Source organism: Bufo gargarizans, chromosome 4 (assembly GCF_014858855.1).
Source record: "Bufo gargarizans isolate SCDJY-AF-19 chromosome 4, ASM1485885v1, whole genome shotgun sequence".
Classification (NCBI taxonomy): Eukaryota; Metazoa; Chordata; class Amphibia; order Anura; family Bufonidae; genus Bufo; species Bufo gargarizans.
In genome coordinates, this window is record NC_058083.1 from 523,528,587 (window position 1) to 523,547,629 (window position 19,043).

At 46.0% G+C, this 19,043-nt stretch overlaps 1 protein-coding gene across 1 annotated transcript in view; it reads left to right on the forward strand.

The window, feature by feature from the left end:
* Positions 1-1,461: 1,461 nt before the first annotated feature.
* LOC122935538 (calpain-13-like) overlaps positions 1,462-19,043 on the forward strand; it is a 78,273-nt gene continuing 60,691 nt past the window's right edge. The window contains exons 1-5 of the mRNA XM_044291309.1: positions 1,462-1,522; positions 4,350-4,587; positions 14,428-14,497; positions 14,926-15,044; positions 17,702-17,835. Coding sequence (XP_044147244.1) covers positions 4,357-4,587; positions 14,428-14,497; positions 14,926-15,044; positions 17,702-17,835 — 554 coding nt within the window. The 5' untranslated portion in view covers positions 1,462-1,522; positions 4,350-4,356. The remainder of the gene's footprint in view (positions 1,523-4,349; positions 4,588-14,427; positions 14,498-14,925; positions 15,045-17,701; positions 17,836-19,043) is intronic.

A 19,043-nucleotide genomic window follows, 5' to 3' on the forward strand; every position in this document is an offset into this window, starting at 1 on the left:
ATACTATGTAAGTAAATGACCTCCAGGTGGTGCTATACTATGTAAGTAAATGAACACCAGGTGGTGCCATACTATATAAGTAAATGACCTCCAGGTGGTGCCATACTATGTAAGGAAATGAACACCAGGTGGTGCCATACTATGTAAGTAAATGAACACCAGGTGGTACCATACTATGTAAGTAAATGACCTCCAGGTGGTGCCATACTATGTAAGTAAATGACCTCCAGGTGGTACCATACTATGTAAGTAAATGACCACCAGGTGGTGCCATACTATGTAAGTAAATGAACGCCAGGTGGTGCTATAGTATATAAGTAAATGAACACCAGGTGGTGCCAAACTATGTAAATAAATGAAAACCAGGAGGAGCCATACTATTTAAGTAAATGAACACCATGTGGAGCCATACTATGTAAGTAAATGAACACCAGGTGCTGCCATACTATGTAAGTAAATGAACACCATGTGGAACCATACTATGTAAGTAAATGAACACCAGGTGGTGCCATACTATGTAAGTAAAAGAACACCATGTGCTGCCATACTATGTAAGTAACTGAACACCAGGTGGTGCCATACTGTGTAAGTAAATGAACACCATGTGGAGCCATACTATGTAAGTAACTAAACACCAGGTGGTGCCATACTGTGTAAGTTAATGAACACCAGGTGGTGCCATACTATGTAAGTAACTGAACACCACATGTCACCTTAATGTGTAATTTGTTAGCATACCAACAGCAAACATTGTTCATCTTCTATGCTGTGTGCAGTGAATGAATAAAACCCCTTTCAACTGATTTTTAAGCAGATATAAAAGTGCTGTAAATCACAGTAAAATCACAGAGGTCGCTAATGAATGTAGGCATCGTGGGTGTCATTGGGGCATTTTGACTGCAAGGGTTACATTGAGAGCATCTGGCTGTCATTGTGGCTGCCATGACAGGTAGGTGACATCCTAGGCAGCAAACTCCACAGAGGAGCTTTATTTACCCAAGCCATCAGGGCGATCAGAATCAGACTGAAACGTCAGAGAAAGGTTAGAACTTCAAGACGTTGCCTGGAGCCATAGCATTTAAAAGTACTTTGATTTGTCATGTAGTCACCTGCCTGGAGTGCGGGCTTTATACCTGAACATGCTATGGCTGTGGTATTTACATTTAGTATTAGACCTTTTCTATATGTACCTCTAAAGGAGAAGATTATTTGAGGGTGAGGCTAAAGGGGCACACCTGTCACCCGTCACCTCTCGTCTGTAATTTTTGTCTTTCTTCTCGCTCACATATGTATTTCCTCCTCAACGCGTGAAACTTGAGCAACTTTATTTTCAATGTGACTGGAAACCATTCGCTCCAGGGCATCTGTGACATGTTCTGACTTTTACTATCTCTGCCCTTTCCGAGATTTTGTGTATTGTGAACATTCAGGTTTGGACCCTCCCACCCCTTGTATTTATCTGCTGGCGTCATACAGAGGATCATCAGAGAACCAGAAGTTTCCTGGAAGGTGAAGAGAAACAGTAAGTCGTCTGGAACAATACATAGAATATTCAGTAGAATCAAAGTTCAACATATTGGTTACTTTTTGTTATTTATTTGTACTTTCCTTTTATTTATTTTTTATTCTTATTGGAATACGGCTTCATGCATGTTGTGTGCTGCTGTATGGTACGAGTGTATGATGCCATATGTACGGAGCTGGTCTTCCCTAGGGTCAATGCTTCTAGAGGAGATAGTGCCGTCATATGGTGTCCTGCCTCCCTATGACATCAAAGGCACACAGAAGTACAGTACAGCATCATTTTATGTGTGATATATTATTACTTTACTGCAATTTTATGATTGCTATTATTATTGCTCAAAGGAAAAATACAGTCATGTTTTAGAGGCCTCTCTGTATTTACATGGCAGTATTTTCACATGGATTTTGGCAAGTTTTCTCTTCAAATTTGACAATTCTGCATCTAGAAATTACATGTCTGTTCCGCACGGATCTGATATGAGGGTCTGATATGAGGATTTGATATGAGGGTCTGATATGAAGATCTGATATGTGGGTCTGATATGAAGATCTGATATGGGGGTCTGACCTAAGGATCTGATATGGTGGTCTGATCTGAGGATCTGATATGGGGGTCTGATATGAAGATCTGATATGGGGGTCTGATATGAAGATCTGATATGGGGGTCTGATCTGAAGATCTGATATGGGGGTCTGATAAGAGGATCTGATATGGGGGTCTGATCTGAGTTCTGATATGGGGGTCTGATCTGAGGATCTGATATGGGGGTCTGATCTGAAGATCTGATATGGGGGTCTGATCTGAGTTCTGATATGGGGGTCTGATATGAAGATCTGATATGGGGGCTAACTTGAGGTCATATGCTGATATGATATGGGGGTCTGGCCTGAAAGGTATGTAAGGGGGTATTGTTTTGTACTGGTGCCCATTATAAGGGGGTATTTTTTAGCAATGGCGCACATTATAAGGGGGTAGTTTTTATCTATTGGCACACATTATAAGGAGAATTATTACTACCGGGGAACATGATTACTAGTATGGGCACAATGGGGGCATTATCACTATTTGGGGCACTGTTAACACTATGGCAGATCATTTTTTCTGTTGGTGGGACTTTGGGGAGCACTTTTATTGTGGTGGGCACCCTGGCACAATATCAGCTTGACACAATTATTTTTGGGGGATATTATGTTTACTCTTTTAGTGTTCGGGGCACTATTTGCGTGGTATCATAATCCCAGAGAGAGGAGGATGTGGCAGCTCAGTGCTGTGAAGTAACTTGTCCTGCTGTGTGATTAGGACGGGTTTTGTGTGTACTAAAAGGACTGCGGCCATTTTATTTCCCTGGGCTTCTGATAAAGTTTAAATTGGCTAATACTGAGGGTGTTAGGCTCCTGATTGTATTAGTATTCTATGAAACCTATAGGTTCATAAAACTATTTTCAGTAATCTCCATAGCTCCCCCTAGAGGTGGCTCTGAACAGACAGAATTATATAATTTAAAGGGGGGGGGGTCTATTTTTATAGTATGGTTTGATATATTGTTAGTTTAGGTGTCTCACCCTGACACAGTGATAGCATATTGCTAGGATATGCCACCCATGTCAGATTGGTGCAGAGTCCCACCTCTGGGACCCACACCTATCTATAGAATGCAGCTCCCAAAGTGAACAGGAGCCCAGTGCACATGCGCGGCCACCCTCCATTCATTGGGTGCAACGATCGCTGGCTCAGATATTTTCAGCAGTCCAATAGAAGTGGTGGCTGCCCTTGCTTGGTGCTATCTCCATTCATTTGTATGGGACTTCCAAAACATACCCAAGTATGACACTCGTCTATTTTCTGCACTCCCATGGAAATGAATGGAGGGAGGCCATGCATGCATGGTCAGCTCTCCTTTACCTTTGGAGCTCTGTTCTAGAGATACGTGTGGGCCTCAGAGGTGGGAACGGCACCTATCTGACATTGGTGGAATATTCTAGAGATATGCCACCAATGTCTCAGGTGAGACATCCCCTTTAAAGTCTGTTTGCCGATGACACAAATGTAAAATAATCCAGGAACCCTCAGTCTGAATATTGTATTGTGTTGGTGTTAGCGAGGACTTCAGAAGAGAAGGATTTAGGGGTCCTGAGATCAGACAGCTTCAAAATAAGCAGGGAAAGCAAGTAGGATGCGATATAGCTAGCCAGTAGGAAGAGAGAACATGTGATCCTGCTGTATGAGACCACATCTGGAATTCTGGGTTCAGTTCTGGAGACCCCACCTACAAAGAGAGATATAGATAAAATGGAAAGAGTTCAGAGACGGGCTACACAAATGGTGGAGGGTCTGAAAGATAAAACATAGCAGGATAGACTTGAAGAACTTAATCTGTATAGCTTGGAGGAAAGAAGGGAAAGGGGCGACATGATCAAAACCTTTAAATATGTTAAAGGTTTAAATAAGGTTCAGGAGGGAAGTGTTCTCAAGAAGAAGCTAAACACAGGAACAAGGGGGCACCATCTGAGGGTAAGGTCAGGAGCAACATCAGGAAATATTATTGTACTGAAAGAGCGGTTGAAGCTTGGAACAAACGTCCAGCAGATGTGGTTGGGAATCTACAGTAAGTGAATATAAGCCTGCCTGGGATGAACACGTCTATCCTAAAAAGAAATAATATAAGGGCGACTAGGTGGACTTTTTCTGCCATGAATCTTCTAAGTTTCAATGTATTCTTGGGTTATACTCAGAATTGGTCATCGATACCCGATCGACGGAGGATCCGTCAGCAACATTAAACAACCCCTTTAACAATATTTCCGTGCATTACCTTTATTTTCAGAGCAAGTATGAGCCTGATAAGAAGCGATAGCTTGAAAGGTTCATACATCTATCCCAGGATGGGTACTCTGGAGCAACCACGGACGTTTCGAAATCAGGATTTTGAAGTGTTAAGAGAGTGGCACCTGAAGAAGGGGATCCTGTTTTCAGATGAATCTTTCCCACCAAACATAAACAGTATTGGTTTGCGCCTGAAGAATGAGTTCAACACTCACAAAATAGAATGGAAAAGACCAAAGGTTAGTAGTGTGCAAAATAGTAGTGGAAATTAGTAAGGTGCCTTTAAGAAGGTTTACTTGCCTAATGAGCCCTATACCTTTTATATTACACTCCCGTTGAGGTGAATGAGAGGACTGACAGTTAAAGAGACTCTGCCACCAGGGACCTGTTTGCATGGACACATAGCTGTGGTTCACCTGATTAAAACGTTTTTTCTTTTGTTGATTTGAGGCTGCATTACCGAAGAATCATACTTTTTCTTAATAAAAAAATGTGTCCTTTGGTGCAGGGAAGGCGTCACTATTGCACTTGCTGCAAACAAGCTCCACTCATTTCTGTGGCCAGCCCCTTCCTCGTTACTTTGCTTCTGTGTGGCCCTGTTAATCAATGCAGTCAAGGAGGGGGGCCACAGAAATTAGCAGCGATTTTATGCAACAAGGGCAATGGGCGCCTTCACCGTACCAAAGAGCTAATTTGCAAATTAAGAAAAAGTATCATAATTAGGGGACAGTGCCTCAGATCAACAAAAGAAAGACAGTGTTTAACCCCTTCACCACCAGCACCGTACATGTATAGCTTTAAAGCAAAGTACAAACATGGCGGCCCGCTCTAATGGAGACCCGCAGCTAATTACCACGACCGGGAATAATGCCTATTGCGGTCATTAAAGCCTTTAGATGCCGTGATCAAGTGAAATTGTGGCATTTAAAGTGTGAAAAGACGGCCAATGAGGATGCCGGTAATTGATTTCCATGCGCTGGGTCTCGCTAAAGAGACATTTCTGGAGATTTCATAATTGTTATAATATCGGTGTCCCTGAAAGTCGAGAAAGATAAAGGGGTTTTCTAACCAAGCGAGTCTGAGCCACCCTCGGTCCTTCCAGTGTGTCTTTTCATGCTGGATGTAGGGTGTTTGAATAACAAGCGTAATCATCATCATGAGCGAATTCCTCAAAAATTCGATTCGGTCGGTTCGCTATATTTTCTGAAAAGATTCGATTCGATCCGAATTTATTTGTGGCGAATCGCGTTAAAAAACTGCTTTTTCCTGGCTACAGAGAGCCTATATAAGAGCCTATAGGGGTGTAGAACACTCTGCCTTGCAAAAACACGAAGTCTGCTGTGGTAGTGAAACAATATTGTGAGTCAGAGTGACATGCAGATGACAGGCCTTGCTCTTAGAATCACTGCACACTTCACTTATTTGGGCAGTTACGGGCCAAAACTGACTAAATAACTCAAGTGTGAACTCAGCCTTACAGGTCAATATTAGCGCCAGGTATAAAGAGCTGTGCAGAGACCCAAGATCCTACAATTGCATCAAAGAGCGCCCTCCTTTTACACCGTCGTCAGCTGATTCCACATAGATGGACGCTTATACAAGTAGAGCCCCCCCGACACAGTGGAGAGGGTGTCAGCAGAAAATTTGTGTTGAAGTCACTGATTATTTTGCCCTTCCTCTGATCCATCAAAACAATAACCCCCAAAAACGTGTCCTGTCTGTGGAGCATCCGCCTTCACTCGGTCAGTAATCCATCAGTATTTCTAAAGCCCCCCAAAAAATAGGAATGGATCCAAAACAGAGATGACAAGTGAATTAAATATTTGCATGTCTTCTGTGGTTTGTACCCACTCCTGCTTTTGGCTACCAAATCAAAAGACAATTCTGATGCAAAATAGGGACCGTGTCATACAGGCCTTACAGCTGCTACATAGACAGGATCCGTAGTGTGTCTCATTTTTCCTTCCTTCTGAAAGATCAGAAGGGTCAAATAATTGATTATGCCAACAAGGCCAAAAAGGCAAAATAGTGGCCCAGTTATGGAGTGGTGAGGTAGCAGCAGCATGTGGAGACCACAGAGTGGCCCAGTGACATAGTCAGAAGGTGGCAGCAGCATGAGGAGATCGGAGAGTGGTGAAGTGGCAGCAGCATGACCAGACCACAGAGTGGCCCAGTGATATAGTGTTGAGGTAGCAGCAGCATGAGGAGACCACAGAGTGGTGAGGTGGCAGCAGCATAAGGAGACCACCGAGTGGCCCAGTGACATAGTGGTGAGGTGGCAGCAGCATGAGAAGACCACAGAGTGGTGATGTGGCAGCAACATGAGGAGAACACAGAGTGGTGATGTGGCAGCAGCATGAGTCCACAGAGTGGCACAGAGACAGTGTGGTGAGGTGGCAGGAGCATGAGGAGACCACAGAGTGACCCAGTGACATAGTGGTGAGGTGGCAGCAGCATGAGAAGACCACAGAGTGGTAATGTGGCAGCAGCATGAGGAGTCCACAGAGTGGCACAGAGACAGTGTGGTGAGGTGGAAGCAGCATGAGGAGACCACAGAGTGGTGAGGTGGCAGCAGCATGAGAAGACCACAGAGTGGTGATGTGGCAGCAGCATGAAGAGACCACAGAGTGGCCCAGTGACATAGTGGGGAGGTGTACGCAGCATGATGAGACCACAGAGTGGCCCAGTGACAGTGCTGAAGTGACAGCAGCATGAGGAGACCACAGAGTGGTGATGTGGCAAAAGTATAAGGAGACCACAGAGTGGTCCAGTGACATAGTGGTGATGTGGCAGCAGCATGAGGAAACCACAGAGTGGCCCAGTGACATAGTGCTGAGGTGGCAGCAGCATGAGGAGACCACAGAGTGGCCCTGTGAGAGAGTGGGTAGGTGAGGGGCAATACCAGTACCAGCTGAAGATGGTGGGTGGCAGTAGGAGCACCTGGCAGCAGGTGTGGCATCAGGTGGGAGACAGCATCAGAATAGTAGCTGAAGTAGGTAGCCAGAAGAAACAGGTCTCTTTTGTCAAAGTGTAGCTGTGGCACCATGGAGGATCTATTTTGATGGATCAGGCACTGGTGTTTGAAAATCCTGGCTGATCTATGCCTGATTCATCTTCACAAAGGTCAGTTTCTCCACATTTTGGGTGGACAGGCGAGTTCTCCTTGGGGTAACTATGGCCCCCGCTACACTAAACAACCACTCTGATGCCAGACTGCTGGCCAGGCAGGAAAGCTTGTCCAGGGCAAACTCGGCCATTTGCTGCTACAAATCAAGTTTGGCTGCCCAGTAGTCAAGGGGATCTTCTATGTGGGGTGGCAGGGTGCACTCCAAGTATGCCACAACCTGCTGGTTCAGGTTCTGCTCTATGTCTACCTGCTGCTGCTGGTGAGTAGTTTCTTCAGTAGGCGGGTGAAGAAAACTGCTCATCAGCAACTCTAGACTTAAGTTGCTGCTGATGGAGCTAGTACTGCTCCTGCCCCCCCACCTCAGCAGCCATGGTAGTGGAACGTGAGCGCAAAGGCCCCCATTTTGGACCTGTAGCAAGGGTCTAACATGGTGGAGAGCCAATAGTCATACGTCTGCCGAATGGTGACAATTTGGCTGTCACTACGCAAGCAAGTGAGCATGCATCGAGCCATTTGCGCAAGTGACTAGGAGGGACGCCCTGCCTCCATCTCCACTGCATACTGCCACGGTGTGTCTGGGTCCTCTGCCTCATCTTCCTCATCGCCCCCTGTAGCTCCTCCGGCTGCTCCTGTTCCTCCTCTCCTGTGACCTGTGTAGAAAAAACACCCATTTCTCTACGCATTGCTTGTGCTTGAATGTCCTCCTCTTCCTCCTCTTCTAGTTCAGCTCTCACAGGGCTCATGTGGCCATGAGATGTAGTCGCCACGTCCCTGTCCTCTGGCCAGTCATATTTAGCAGCATGTGCTCCAGGACATGAATCAGTAGAATGACGTTGTTCCTTCCATAGTCCTGGCGACTGACAAATAAAGTGACCTCCTCAAAGAGCCCGAGCAAACGGCAGGTGTCACGCATGAGCTGCCAATGGCTAACATCGAAGTTACACAGGTGAGTACTCTGTCCGTCTGTATCATCAAGTAATCGTTTATGGCCTTTAATTGTTCATATAATCGGTCCAACATATGGAGGGTGGAATTCCAACCAGTGAAAACTTCGCATATTAGCCTATGTTGGGGGACACCATTCTGCCACTGCAGCTAAAGGAGGGTGTGCTTTGCGGTAAACGAGTGGCTGAAGTGCATGCAAATTTTCCTGGCCATTTTCAAGATGTCTTGCAGATGGGGTAAAGACTGTCGGAACCGCTTTACAACCAAATTGAACACATGCGCCATGCAGGGCCGACACCATGTTCTTCCTGTTGTCAGTCACCATGGTTCAGATTTTGAGTTGTCGAGGAGAAAGCCAGGATTCGATTTCTTGATGAAGGATGCGGAGCAGTTTCTCCTCCGTGTGACTCCATTCGCCCAGGCTCAAGGACTGGCCCACCTTCTGTTCTACATATGTGTGCAGGGCTGGTATTGCCTTTTCGCAAAGAAATGACAGCTTGGGACTCTCCACCTCGGCTCGGCATAAGCCATCAGTTCTCTGAAAGGTGCAGAGTCCACCACTTGGAAAGGGAGGGACTGCAGCACCAGCAACTTGGCCAGAAGCACATTTAGCTTCTTCGCCGTTGGATGAGTGCACGCATACTGTTGTCTTTTGGCAATCGCTTCGGTGATCGATTGCTGATGAAATGACTGACGAGGAGTAGGAGGACGAGGAGTAGGAGCATCAGGACCAGCAGATGATGGAAAGGACAGACAGCTCACTTCGGCTGAGGTGGTGGAGCCTTGACTGCCTGAAATTGGCTGCGTGCCACTGGGTGATGCAGAGGTTGCTGCGGCAGGCTGGACCACAACACTGAAGCCACGGTTCTCCCAGGCCATTTTATGGTGATGCTGCATATGTTGACGCAGGGCCGTGGTTCCAACATTGGCACCTTGGCCACGCTTCACCTTCCGCCTTCAGATTCGGCAAATGGCCATGTTCATCTCCTCCGGCGGCGTAACAAAAAACTGCCACACCGCCGAGTAGGTGATTTTACCCCCAACACTCTGCACTGACTGACTTCTACCGCCTCTGCCTCCCTGAACCCCTGTACCACTACTTTCCGGGCAAGAAGGCTTCTGCGAAGCGTGAGGTCTACCCCGTGCATGTTTGGCTCCCGACCTCCCACTGCTTCCACCCTGCTGACTCACAGCCACAGTGTAGAGGTATACTGTATATTGTGGGGCACAGTGTAGAGGTATACTGTATATTGTGGGGCACAGTGTAGCTGTATACTGTATATTGTGGGGCACAGTGTAGAGGTATACTGTATATTGTGTGGCACAGTGTAGAGGTATACTGTATATTGTGTGGCACAGTGTAGAGGTATACTGTATATTGTGGAGCACAGTGTAGCGGTATACTGTATATTGTGGGGCACAGTGTAGAGGTATACTGTACATTGTGGGGCACAGTGTAGAGGTATACTGTATATTGTGTAGCACAGTGTAGAGGTATACTGTATATTGTGTGGCACAGTGTAGAGGTATACTGTACATTGTGTGGCACAGTATAGAGGTATACTGTATATTGTGTGGCACAGTGTAGCGGTATACTGTATATTGTGTGGCACAGTGTAGCGGTATATTGTATATTGTGTGGCACAGTGTAGAGGTATACTGTACATTGTGTGGCACAGTGTAGAGGTATACTGTATATTGTGGGGCACAGTGTAGAGGTATACTGTATATGGTGTGGCACAGTGTAGAGGTATACTGTATATTGTGTGGCACAGAGTAGATGTATACTGTATATTGTGTGGCACAGTGTAGAGGTATACTGTACATTGTGTGGCACAGTATAGAGGTATACTGTATATTGTGTGGCACAGTGTAGCGGTATACTGTATATTGTGTGGCACAGTGTAGCGGTATATTGTATATTGTGTGGCACAGTGTAGAGGTATACTGTACATTGTGTGGCACAGTGTAGAGGTATACTGTATATTGTGGGGCACAGTGTAGAGGTATACTGTATATTGTGGGGCACAGTGTAGCGGTATACTGTATATTGTGTGGCACAGTGTAGAGGTATACTGTATATTGTGTGGCACGGTGTAGCGGTATACTGTATGTTGTGGGGCACAGTGTAGAGGTATACTGTATATTGTGTGGCACAGTGTAGAGGTATACTGTATATTGTGGGGCACAGTGTAGAGGTATACTGTATATTGTGGGGCACAGTGTAGAGGTATACTGTATATTGTGGGGCACAGTGTAGAGGTATACTGTACATTGTGGGGCACAGTGTAGAGGTATACTGTATATTGTGGGGCACAGTGTAGAGGTATACTGTATATTGTGGGGCACAGTGTAGCGGTATACTGTATATTGTGGGGCACAGTGTAGAGGTATACTGTATATTGTGGGGCACAGTGTAGAGGTATACTGTATATTGTGGGGCACAGTGTAGAGGCATACTGTATATTGTGGGGCACAGTGTAGAGGCATACTGTATATTGTGGGGCACAGTGTAGAGGTATACTGTATATTGTGTGGCACAGTGTAGAGGTATACTGTATATTGTGGGGCACAGTGTAGAGGTATACTGTATATTGTGGGGCACAGTGTAGAGGTATACTGTATATTGTGTAGCACAGGGTAGCGGTATACTGTATATTGTGGGGCACAGTGTAGAGGTATACTGTATATTGTGTGGCACAGTGTAGAGGTATACTGTATATTGTGTGGCACAGTGTAGAGGTATACTGTATATTGTGGGGCACAGTGTAGAGGTATACTGTATATTGTGTGGCACAGTGTAGAGGTATACTGTATATTGTGTGGCACAGTGTAGAGGTATACTGTATATTGTGGGGCTGTCACGGCCATGGTTATGGTCGTGACTCCTGAACCGCATGCGGTTGTCAGCGGTCTTTGGTTTGGTTGTCAATCACAGGTGGGGGCTGTGGTATTTGCCTCACCTGTGGTTGCCGCTGGCAACAGTATGTATGTGGCAGCATAGCAGTCTGAGCTGTGTCATGGCAGCTTGCTATGTTGTGCATGCGGTTGTGTGTGATATGTGTGTATGTGTGCACTTGGTTTTATGTATTGTGTGCACTTCCCCTTTAAGTGGTGTTTTCCCTTCCCTGGTGGTGGAAGGGTTAACTCCCTTTCTGTGTGTGTGAGAGGCACTGTGTGTGTGTGTGTGGGTGTGGCCACTTAGGCCTATAAAGCCTCTGTGTTTGGCATGTCTCAGTGTGTTGCTTCAGCCATGCTTAGCTGGAGCAGCCTCCTGTGAATACCATCTGCCAGTGAGGGCCACCTTTGTGGTCATAAATGTAAAACAAACTAACTGTGACTCTTAAGTTTATGTTGATGTCCACTTGATGTTTTCTTTTGTTATGTTATGCACCTATGGATCTGGCTTCCTGTGTATTTGTGTGTGTGCTGTGTCCATCTGTGTTTGGGTGTGGACACTTGCTGTCTTGCACGGGATCCAGTCTGAGTGTCTGTGGCAGGTAGGTGTGGAAGTCCTTTTCAGCCTCCTGCCATATCCATAGGCTGTTTATGTTCCTTTCCTGCAGCTTGGCCAGTGAGACTCCTGTTCATTCGTGTTCAGAAAGAACAGGTCGTCTTACCCTGCTCCTTGTTCCAGGGCAATCCTGAGGGCTAGTAGGGACCCCTAGGCATACGGTGTATGAGTCCTCCCACCTTCAGGGTTGACTCATATGGAAAAGAGTCAGGGTCAGTTTAGGGACACGATAGGAGGGGACCTGCTCCCTAATACTGTCGTCCTGGTCAAGCAGTGCGTAACATCTTCTGGCATCGCACGGCTGAGGGTTTTCCCCATCCTCAGCCGTGACAGGGGCACAGTGTAGCGGTATACTGTATATTGTGTGGCACAGTGTAGAGGTATACTGTATATTGTGGGGCACAGTGTAGAGGTATACTGTATATTGTGGGGCACAGTGTAGAGGTATACTGTATATTGTGGGGCACAGTGTAGCGATATACTGTATATTGTGGGGCACAGTGTAGAGGTATACTGTATATTGTGTGGCACAGTGTAGCGGTATACTGTATATTGTGAGGCACAGTGTAGAGGTATACTGTATATTGTGGGGCACAGTGTAGCGGTATACTGTACATTGTGTAGCACAGTGTATCCTATATGTGTATAACATAAACATGTTTCACATGAAATCTTACAGTTACTTGGCTTGGCCCTTGGGGATCTCGGACGCCACTTCAACACTTTGGCCGGGGGCTCGGCGGAGCTGATGTTGTGCTTTATCCTAATGAGAAAGATTTCATAATAAGGATTTGGAGAAGGGGCAGAGGGATAGCAGAGCAGGGAGAGGCAGGTGCTGCTACTAGGGGGTCATACCATGGGGGAGTAATAAAGCCCACCATAATGCCTCCCAGTAGAAATAATTCTCCTTATAATGTGACAGTGCAAAAAATACCCCCTTGTAATGCCCTCAGTTGAGCTAATGTCCCCATAGTGCCCCCATAATGTGCTAGTATAAAATACCCCTATAAAGTGCCCCTAGTAAATGGCCCCATAGTGCTCCTCTCCCCCCTTCCTCCTAGTGCCCCCATAATGTACCAGTATAAAATGCCCCTTATATCGTGCCCCAGTAGATTTGCAAGTGTCCCCCATAATTTGCAAGTATAAAATACCCCTTCTTAGTGCCCCCCTTAGATGACCCCATAGTACTCCTCTCCCCCTTCCCCATAGTACCCACCATAATAAGAGCAACCCATCATGTGCCAGTAATAAGAGCCCCCCATTATGTGCCAGTAACAAGAGCCCCCCCATCATGTGCCAGTAAAAGGATTGTACATATAAAAAAAAAAACTGTGATACTTACCTCCATGTCAGCGATGCGATGCAGGCCTCTTCCAACCTGTGTCCTGCGCTGTATGGCTCAGGCGGAGTGATGATGTCATCACGCCACCTGCACCCGCCTCTGATAGGCTGCCGGTACTAGGCCGGCAGCCTATCAGAGGAACAGGAAAGGGACACGCCTCTCCCTCCCCTGCCCCGTCGCAGCACAGCTATCTGTATCTCTGTCCTGAGGACGGCGATACAGATGACTATGGAGATGAACGCCTCCACAATAGAAGCGCTCATCTATCTGTGCCGTGCCGCCGGCGCCCCCCTCTTTTCACCAGGGCCGCACCAGGGCCCCCCTCCTGGATCTGCCAGTGCTGACAAAAGCATTGGAGCTTTTTTATGCTCCAATGCTCTCCCTTGCCCTGCGCTGGATTGCGCAGGGCAAGGGCTATTTTATTTACAATAACACACTACCGGGTGGAGGCTTCAACCCAGCAGTGTGTTCGGTGACGTCACCAGCTCTCATGGGCCAGCTTTAGCGCTGCCCTCACCGTTTTACAGGCTAGGGCAGCTCTAAAGCCCGCCTATCAGTGCCGGTGACGTCACCGGGCTCACTGCTGGGCGGAAGCCTCCGCCTGGCAGCCCTAAGGAGAGTCTGGTTCGTCACTGGAACTCCAGAAAATGCCAAAGGAGAGGATCGGAGCATGAACTGCTCACATGTTCAAGTCAGGGGGGTTGCCTGGGTGAAAATGAGGATAGAGCTGAACCCGGACAACCCCTTTAAGTATCGGCTTCTCTTATATTACCCTAGAGTGCCTGACAGAGTCTCAATATTCACTAAGAAACTGTACCAGCAGATATTACTGGAAAATGCTAATTCAGAGCAAAGCAGAATTTGGAGTGCAGCTCTGGATAAAGTAGATTATGTAACCCTAGACTGATACAGGTAAAATTATTTCTGCCTGCAACCACCACTAGGGGGAGCTCAGGATCTTACTGCAGACTGAATTATTATTGAGTTCAGACTATGAATAATGCACTGAGCTCCTCCTTGTGGAAACTGCAGACGAAGAAAAGGTTTTCTGTAACCCTCTGCTGTACAGGTGTTTGGAGCTGTATGGTGTTCATGAATACTCATTCTTTTTATAGACTTAATGTGGTTATAATTCTTGTTCTTTTATGCAGGAAATATGTCAGGAGCCGCACTTCATTGTGAATGGGACCAGTTTATTTGACATTTGGCAAAGTAGGCTCGGTAAGAATGGTTTGGCAGTACGGTCAAATTGTAAAAAATGTTTTGTTTGCTACCCTACCCTTCATTTAACTACTCTGTCCAGAGGTTTATTGGCCCCCTATAACCAAAAATCATGGAGACATGCTGCAGTGACCCCCTAGGTATGTCCTGGTGCAGCAGATATTTAAAATAAGGTGGTGGTGCAAGTGTTGTGGAGATGATGGGAGTGCTGCATGCCAATGGAGCCAGGTCTTGAATAGAACCACTGGTGGTTTACTCCAACTCTCCTATGCCTGGTGGTGCCATTCATGACTCTCAGACAGCCACTACAAGACATCACTTTTAGATATTGGTTGGCTTCATACCCAACTGGGTCACCCATATGTCGAGGTGACTCATCTTATTCTGGGTAGGATGGATCAGCAGATCATTAATAATGATTTTTTTAGGTGATTGCTGGGTATTATCCGCTATTGGATCCATCACCTTGAAACCTGGACTAATGGGAAACATCATGCCACCAGATCAGGGATACACAAGATCCTATGCTGGAATCTTCCATTTTAGGGTAAGATCCAATTTAGTGACTTATTTACATAAATCGTAAAAAAAAAAACTATATTCAGGATCTGGGGTGATATTAAATTGGGATTAGGTGATCTCCACTGCTCCTGGTACAGAAACCTGTGGTTCCACTGCTTCTCTGGCCTCCACTGCTTCCAGTACAAAGTCTTGTGGTCTCCACTGGTCCCAGTACAGATCTTTGAGGTCTCCAGTACTTGTGGAACAGAGCATTGTGGTCTTCACTGCTCCTGGACTGCCTCCCCCCCCGGCCCATCCACTTCTCCCCACGGCTCCGAGTAACAAGTCAACCGGACTTTTTTCATTTGTGTGTGTTGTGGTGGAGGGCGTGATTGCATGCTAGGGTGTGGGAAGGCGGGATCCAGGGGGCCCAAGTAAATTTGTGCCAATCAATATTAAAGACGGCCCCGCAGATCCTTGTGGTTTCTATAGCTCCTGGTACAGAACCTTGTGGTTCCACTGCTTATCTGGTCTCCACTGTTTCCAGTATAAAGCTTTGTGGTCTCCACTGCTCCCAGTACAGATCTCTGAGGTCTCCAGTACTTCTGGTACAGAGCATTGTGGTCTTTACTGCTCCTGGTAGATATCCTTGTGGTCTTCACTGCTCCTGGTACATATCCTTGTGGTCTTTACTGTTCCTGGTACATATCCTTGTGGTCTTCACTGTTCCTGGTGTATATCCTTGTGGTCTTCACTGTTCCTGGTGTATATCCTTGTGGTCTTCACTGTTCCTGGTAGATATCCTTGTGGTCGTCACTGCTCCTGGTACATATCATTGTGGTCTTCACTGCTCCTGGTATATATCCTTGTGGTCTTCACTGTTCCTGGTGTATATCCTTGTGGTCTTCACTGTTCCTGGCATATATCCTCGTGGTCTTCACTGTTCCTGCTGTATATCCTTGTGGTCTTCACTGTTCCTGGCATATATCCTCGTGGTCTTCACTGTTTCTGGTGTATATCCTTGTGGTTTCCACTGCCCCCAGTACAGATGCTTGTGGTTTCCACTGCTTCTGGTACAAACCCTTGTGGCTTCCTGTGCTCCTTGTACAATTCCTTGTTTTTCCACTGCTCCTGGTACAAACCCTTGTGGTCTCCACTATCCCCAGTACAGACCATTGTGGTCTCCACTATCCCCAGTACAGACCCTTGTGCTCTCCACTTTTCCCAGTTTAAATCATTGTGGTCTCCACTGCCCCCTATACAGATCCTCATGGTCTCCACTGTCCCCTATACAGATCCTCATGGTCTCCACTGTCCCCTATACAGATCCTCATGGTCTCCACTGTCCCCAATACAGATCCTTATGCTCTCAACTATTTACTCCAATATTTACTCTTTGTCTTCTGTCTGTAATCCAGTCCTTTATCCCTTCTCTGAATTCTTGGTTAAGCTGGAATGTGAAATCTTAATATGTAGGATGAGCCACAAGTCAGAAACCACTAAAGTACTCATTAGGCACAATTTGTATATTGCTATCCAGCTACTGTGCTATTATCAAAGCTGCCATATTAGACAAAGTGTATCCATTTCAGTTACAAATGAGCATTGCATTACTAACCTGTATAATAGTGATACATTTCTATGTTATTCTATGTCAGAATTTGTAGCACAAGGAGCTAATTCTCCAGGAATGCATTGGGTTCGAATTAAGAGATAATGCTCTAGTGTTTCAGCTCATTGCATTTTCCTTTCACTGAAAACACATTAAATGAAATCAAGGAGGGGAAGAGATGGAGGGGCGAGGAGGGAGCTGAAGCTGCATTCATTTAGCCTTATACTGTGAGAGGGGCAAAGGAGCATCTCATTTATGAGAGTACACAGCATTCTTCTCCAGCTCCACACCTGGAAGATCCTGTTCTCATCGCAATTACGAAGAGAAAATGTACATTCATTGACATGACTGAGAAGGAAGTAAAAAAAAATAAACAATATAACTGAGCGACAACCAACACAGTCACAATTATAGCTGCCACATTGGTTGTCAATCATGCCTAGTATGACAATTAGGGATGAGCGAATCGACTTCAGATGAAACATCCAAGGTCGATTTGCATAAAACTTTGTTTCAATAATGTACGGAGCGAGCAGTATTAGAATGTATTGGCTCCGATGAGCCGAAGTTATTACTTTGTGAAGTCTCGCGAGACTTCCCATAATAATTTCAGAAATTGATTTATACTGTAAAAAAAACATTTCCCGAACTCGTGTACGGTTCCAAGTGGTACCTTGGTTTTTTACAGTACAAATCATTTTCTGAAGTTATTATGCAAAGTCTCGCGAGACTTCACAAAGTAATAACTTCGGCTCATCAGAGCCAATACATTCTATACTGTACAGAGCGCTCGCTCCGTACATAATTGAAACAAAGTTTTATGCGAATTGACTTTGAATGTTTCATCCTGAAGTCGATTCGCTCATCCCTAATGACAATGGGCACATTGGCCTTCATGTACCCCTTTTTGGGGTTATAATACTGGCAATGAAGGTTGTCACCCGATATCCCACCACCCAAAAAAAAAACATTTAAAAAAAATAATACACTGCAACATTTTTTAAAAATATTTTGAATAGACAGATACTATGTATATTGTATATATAGACGTTATGTTCTTTATAATCTTTGCTCTGTTTTTTGGTCTCCAGCTATGGCACCTTGGCGAGTGGGTCGACATTGTGATAGATGACAGGCTGCCATTCCTAAATGGAAAGTATTTGTCCGTGCAGCCATCCTGCGAAAATGAATTCTGGCCTTGCCTTCTGGAGAAAGCGTATGCAAAGTAATTATTCATCGCCTCAACCCGTGATTGAAAGAAATGCATCGTTACCCATAAGCCTACTAGATCTGGGATACCTAAGGGTATCATAATCAAATTGCTACATTAAAAGACCTATCATCAAGCCTTAAAGAGGACCTTTCATGGGTCCAGACATTATGAAATAAGTAGCAGGATATGTAGGGCATAGAGCAGGGATCTAAGAGCGTTTACTATTTTTTCTGGGCGCCGCTCCGTTCGCCCGCTGTGCCCCTCTGCAGTTTTCCCGGCTGATATGCTAATGAATAGCATCGGTACAGGGAGGAGGAGACTGCCCTGTTTCTCAGTAGGCGTCTCCTTCTCCCTAGCGGTAACGCTGTCCAATCACAGCCAGGGAGAAGGAGACGCCCATTGAGAAACAGGGCAGTCTCCTCCTCCCTGTACCGATGCTATTCATTAGCATATCAGCCGGGAAAACTGCAGAGGGGCACAGCGGGCGAACGGAGCGGCGCCCAGAAAAAATAGTAAACGCTCTTAGATCCCTGCTCTATGCCCTACATATCCTGCTACCTATTTCATAATGTCTGGACCCATGAAAGGTCCTCTTTAAGGGCTTGTTCACATGACCGTGCGGTCCGCAATGCACGGGCACCCACCGCGGCCCAGCCGCATGGGGATCGCGGGCCCATTCACTTGAACGGGTCCGCGATTCTTCCGTTCCGCAAAAAGATAGAGTATGTTCTATCTTTTTGCAGTGCGGATGCACAGAACGGAACCCCAGGAAGCACTCCGTAGTGTTCCGTTCCGTGCTTCCGTTCAGCACCGTTCCGCATCTCTGGATTTGCAGACCCATTTACTTCATCCATGCACACGGAATGCACACAGAACGGTAACCATGTATTGCGGATCCGCAAATGCGGTCCGCAATACGGTAATGGGCAGAAAGAGCCCTAAGGCTGTGCAGATCCATGAAAGTCTGTATTCTACAGTATTCAAATATTAACTCCAGATTTATTACGGTTGGGGCCTTGTATAGTTTCTTGACTGATGTTCCTGGTGAATAAATTGTGGGTTTTTGCAAGGCATGTAGTGCCTACAGATCCAATCTCAGTGGATTGGTAGGTTCTCTGTCTGCCACTATGTGGTGTCTCATGAGGTGTCATATTCTGTCTTAGGACCAGTTCCTCTAGGGGAGAGGAGGATGTTCAGACGTGGTGGATTTTCCTGGTCTT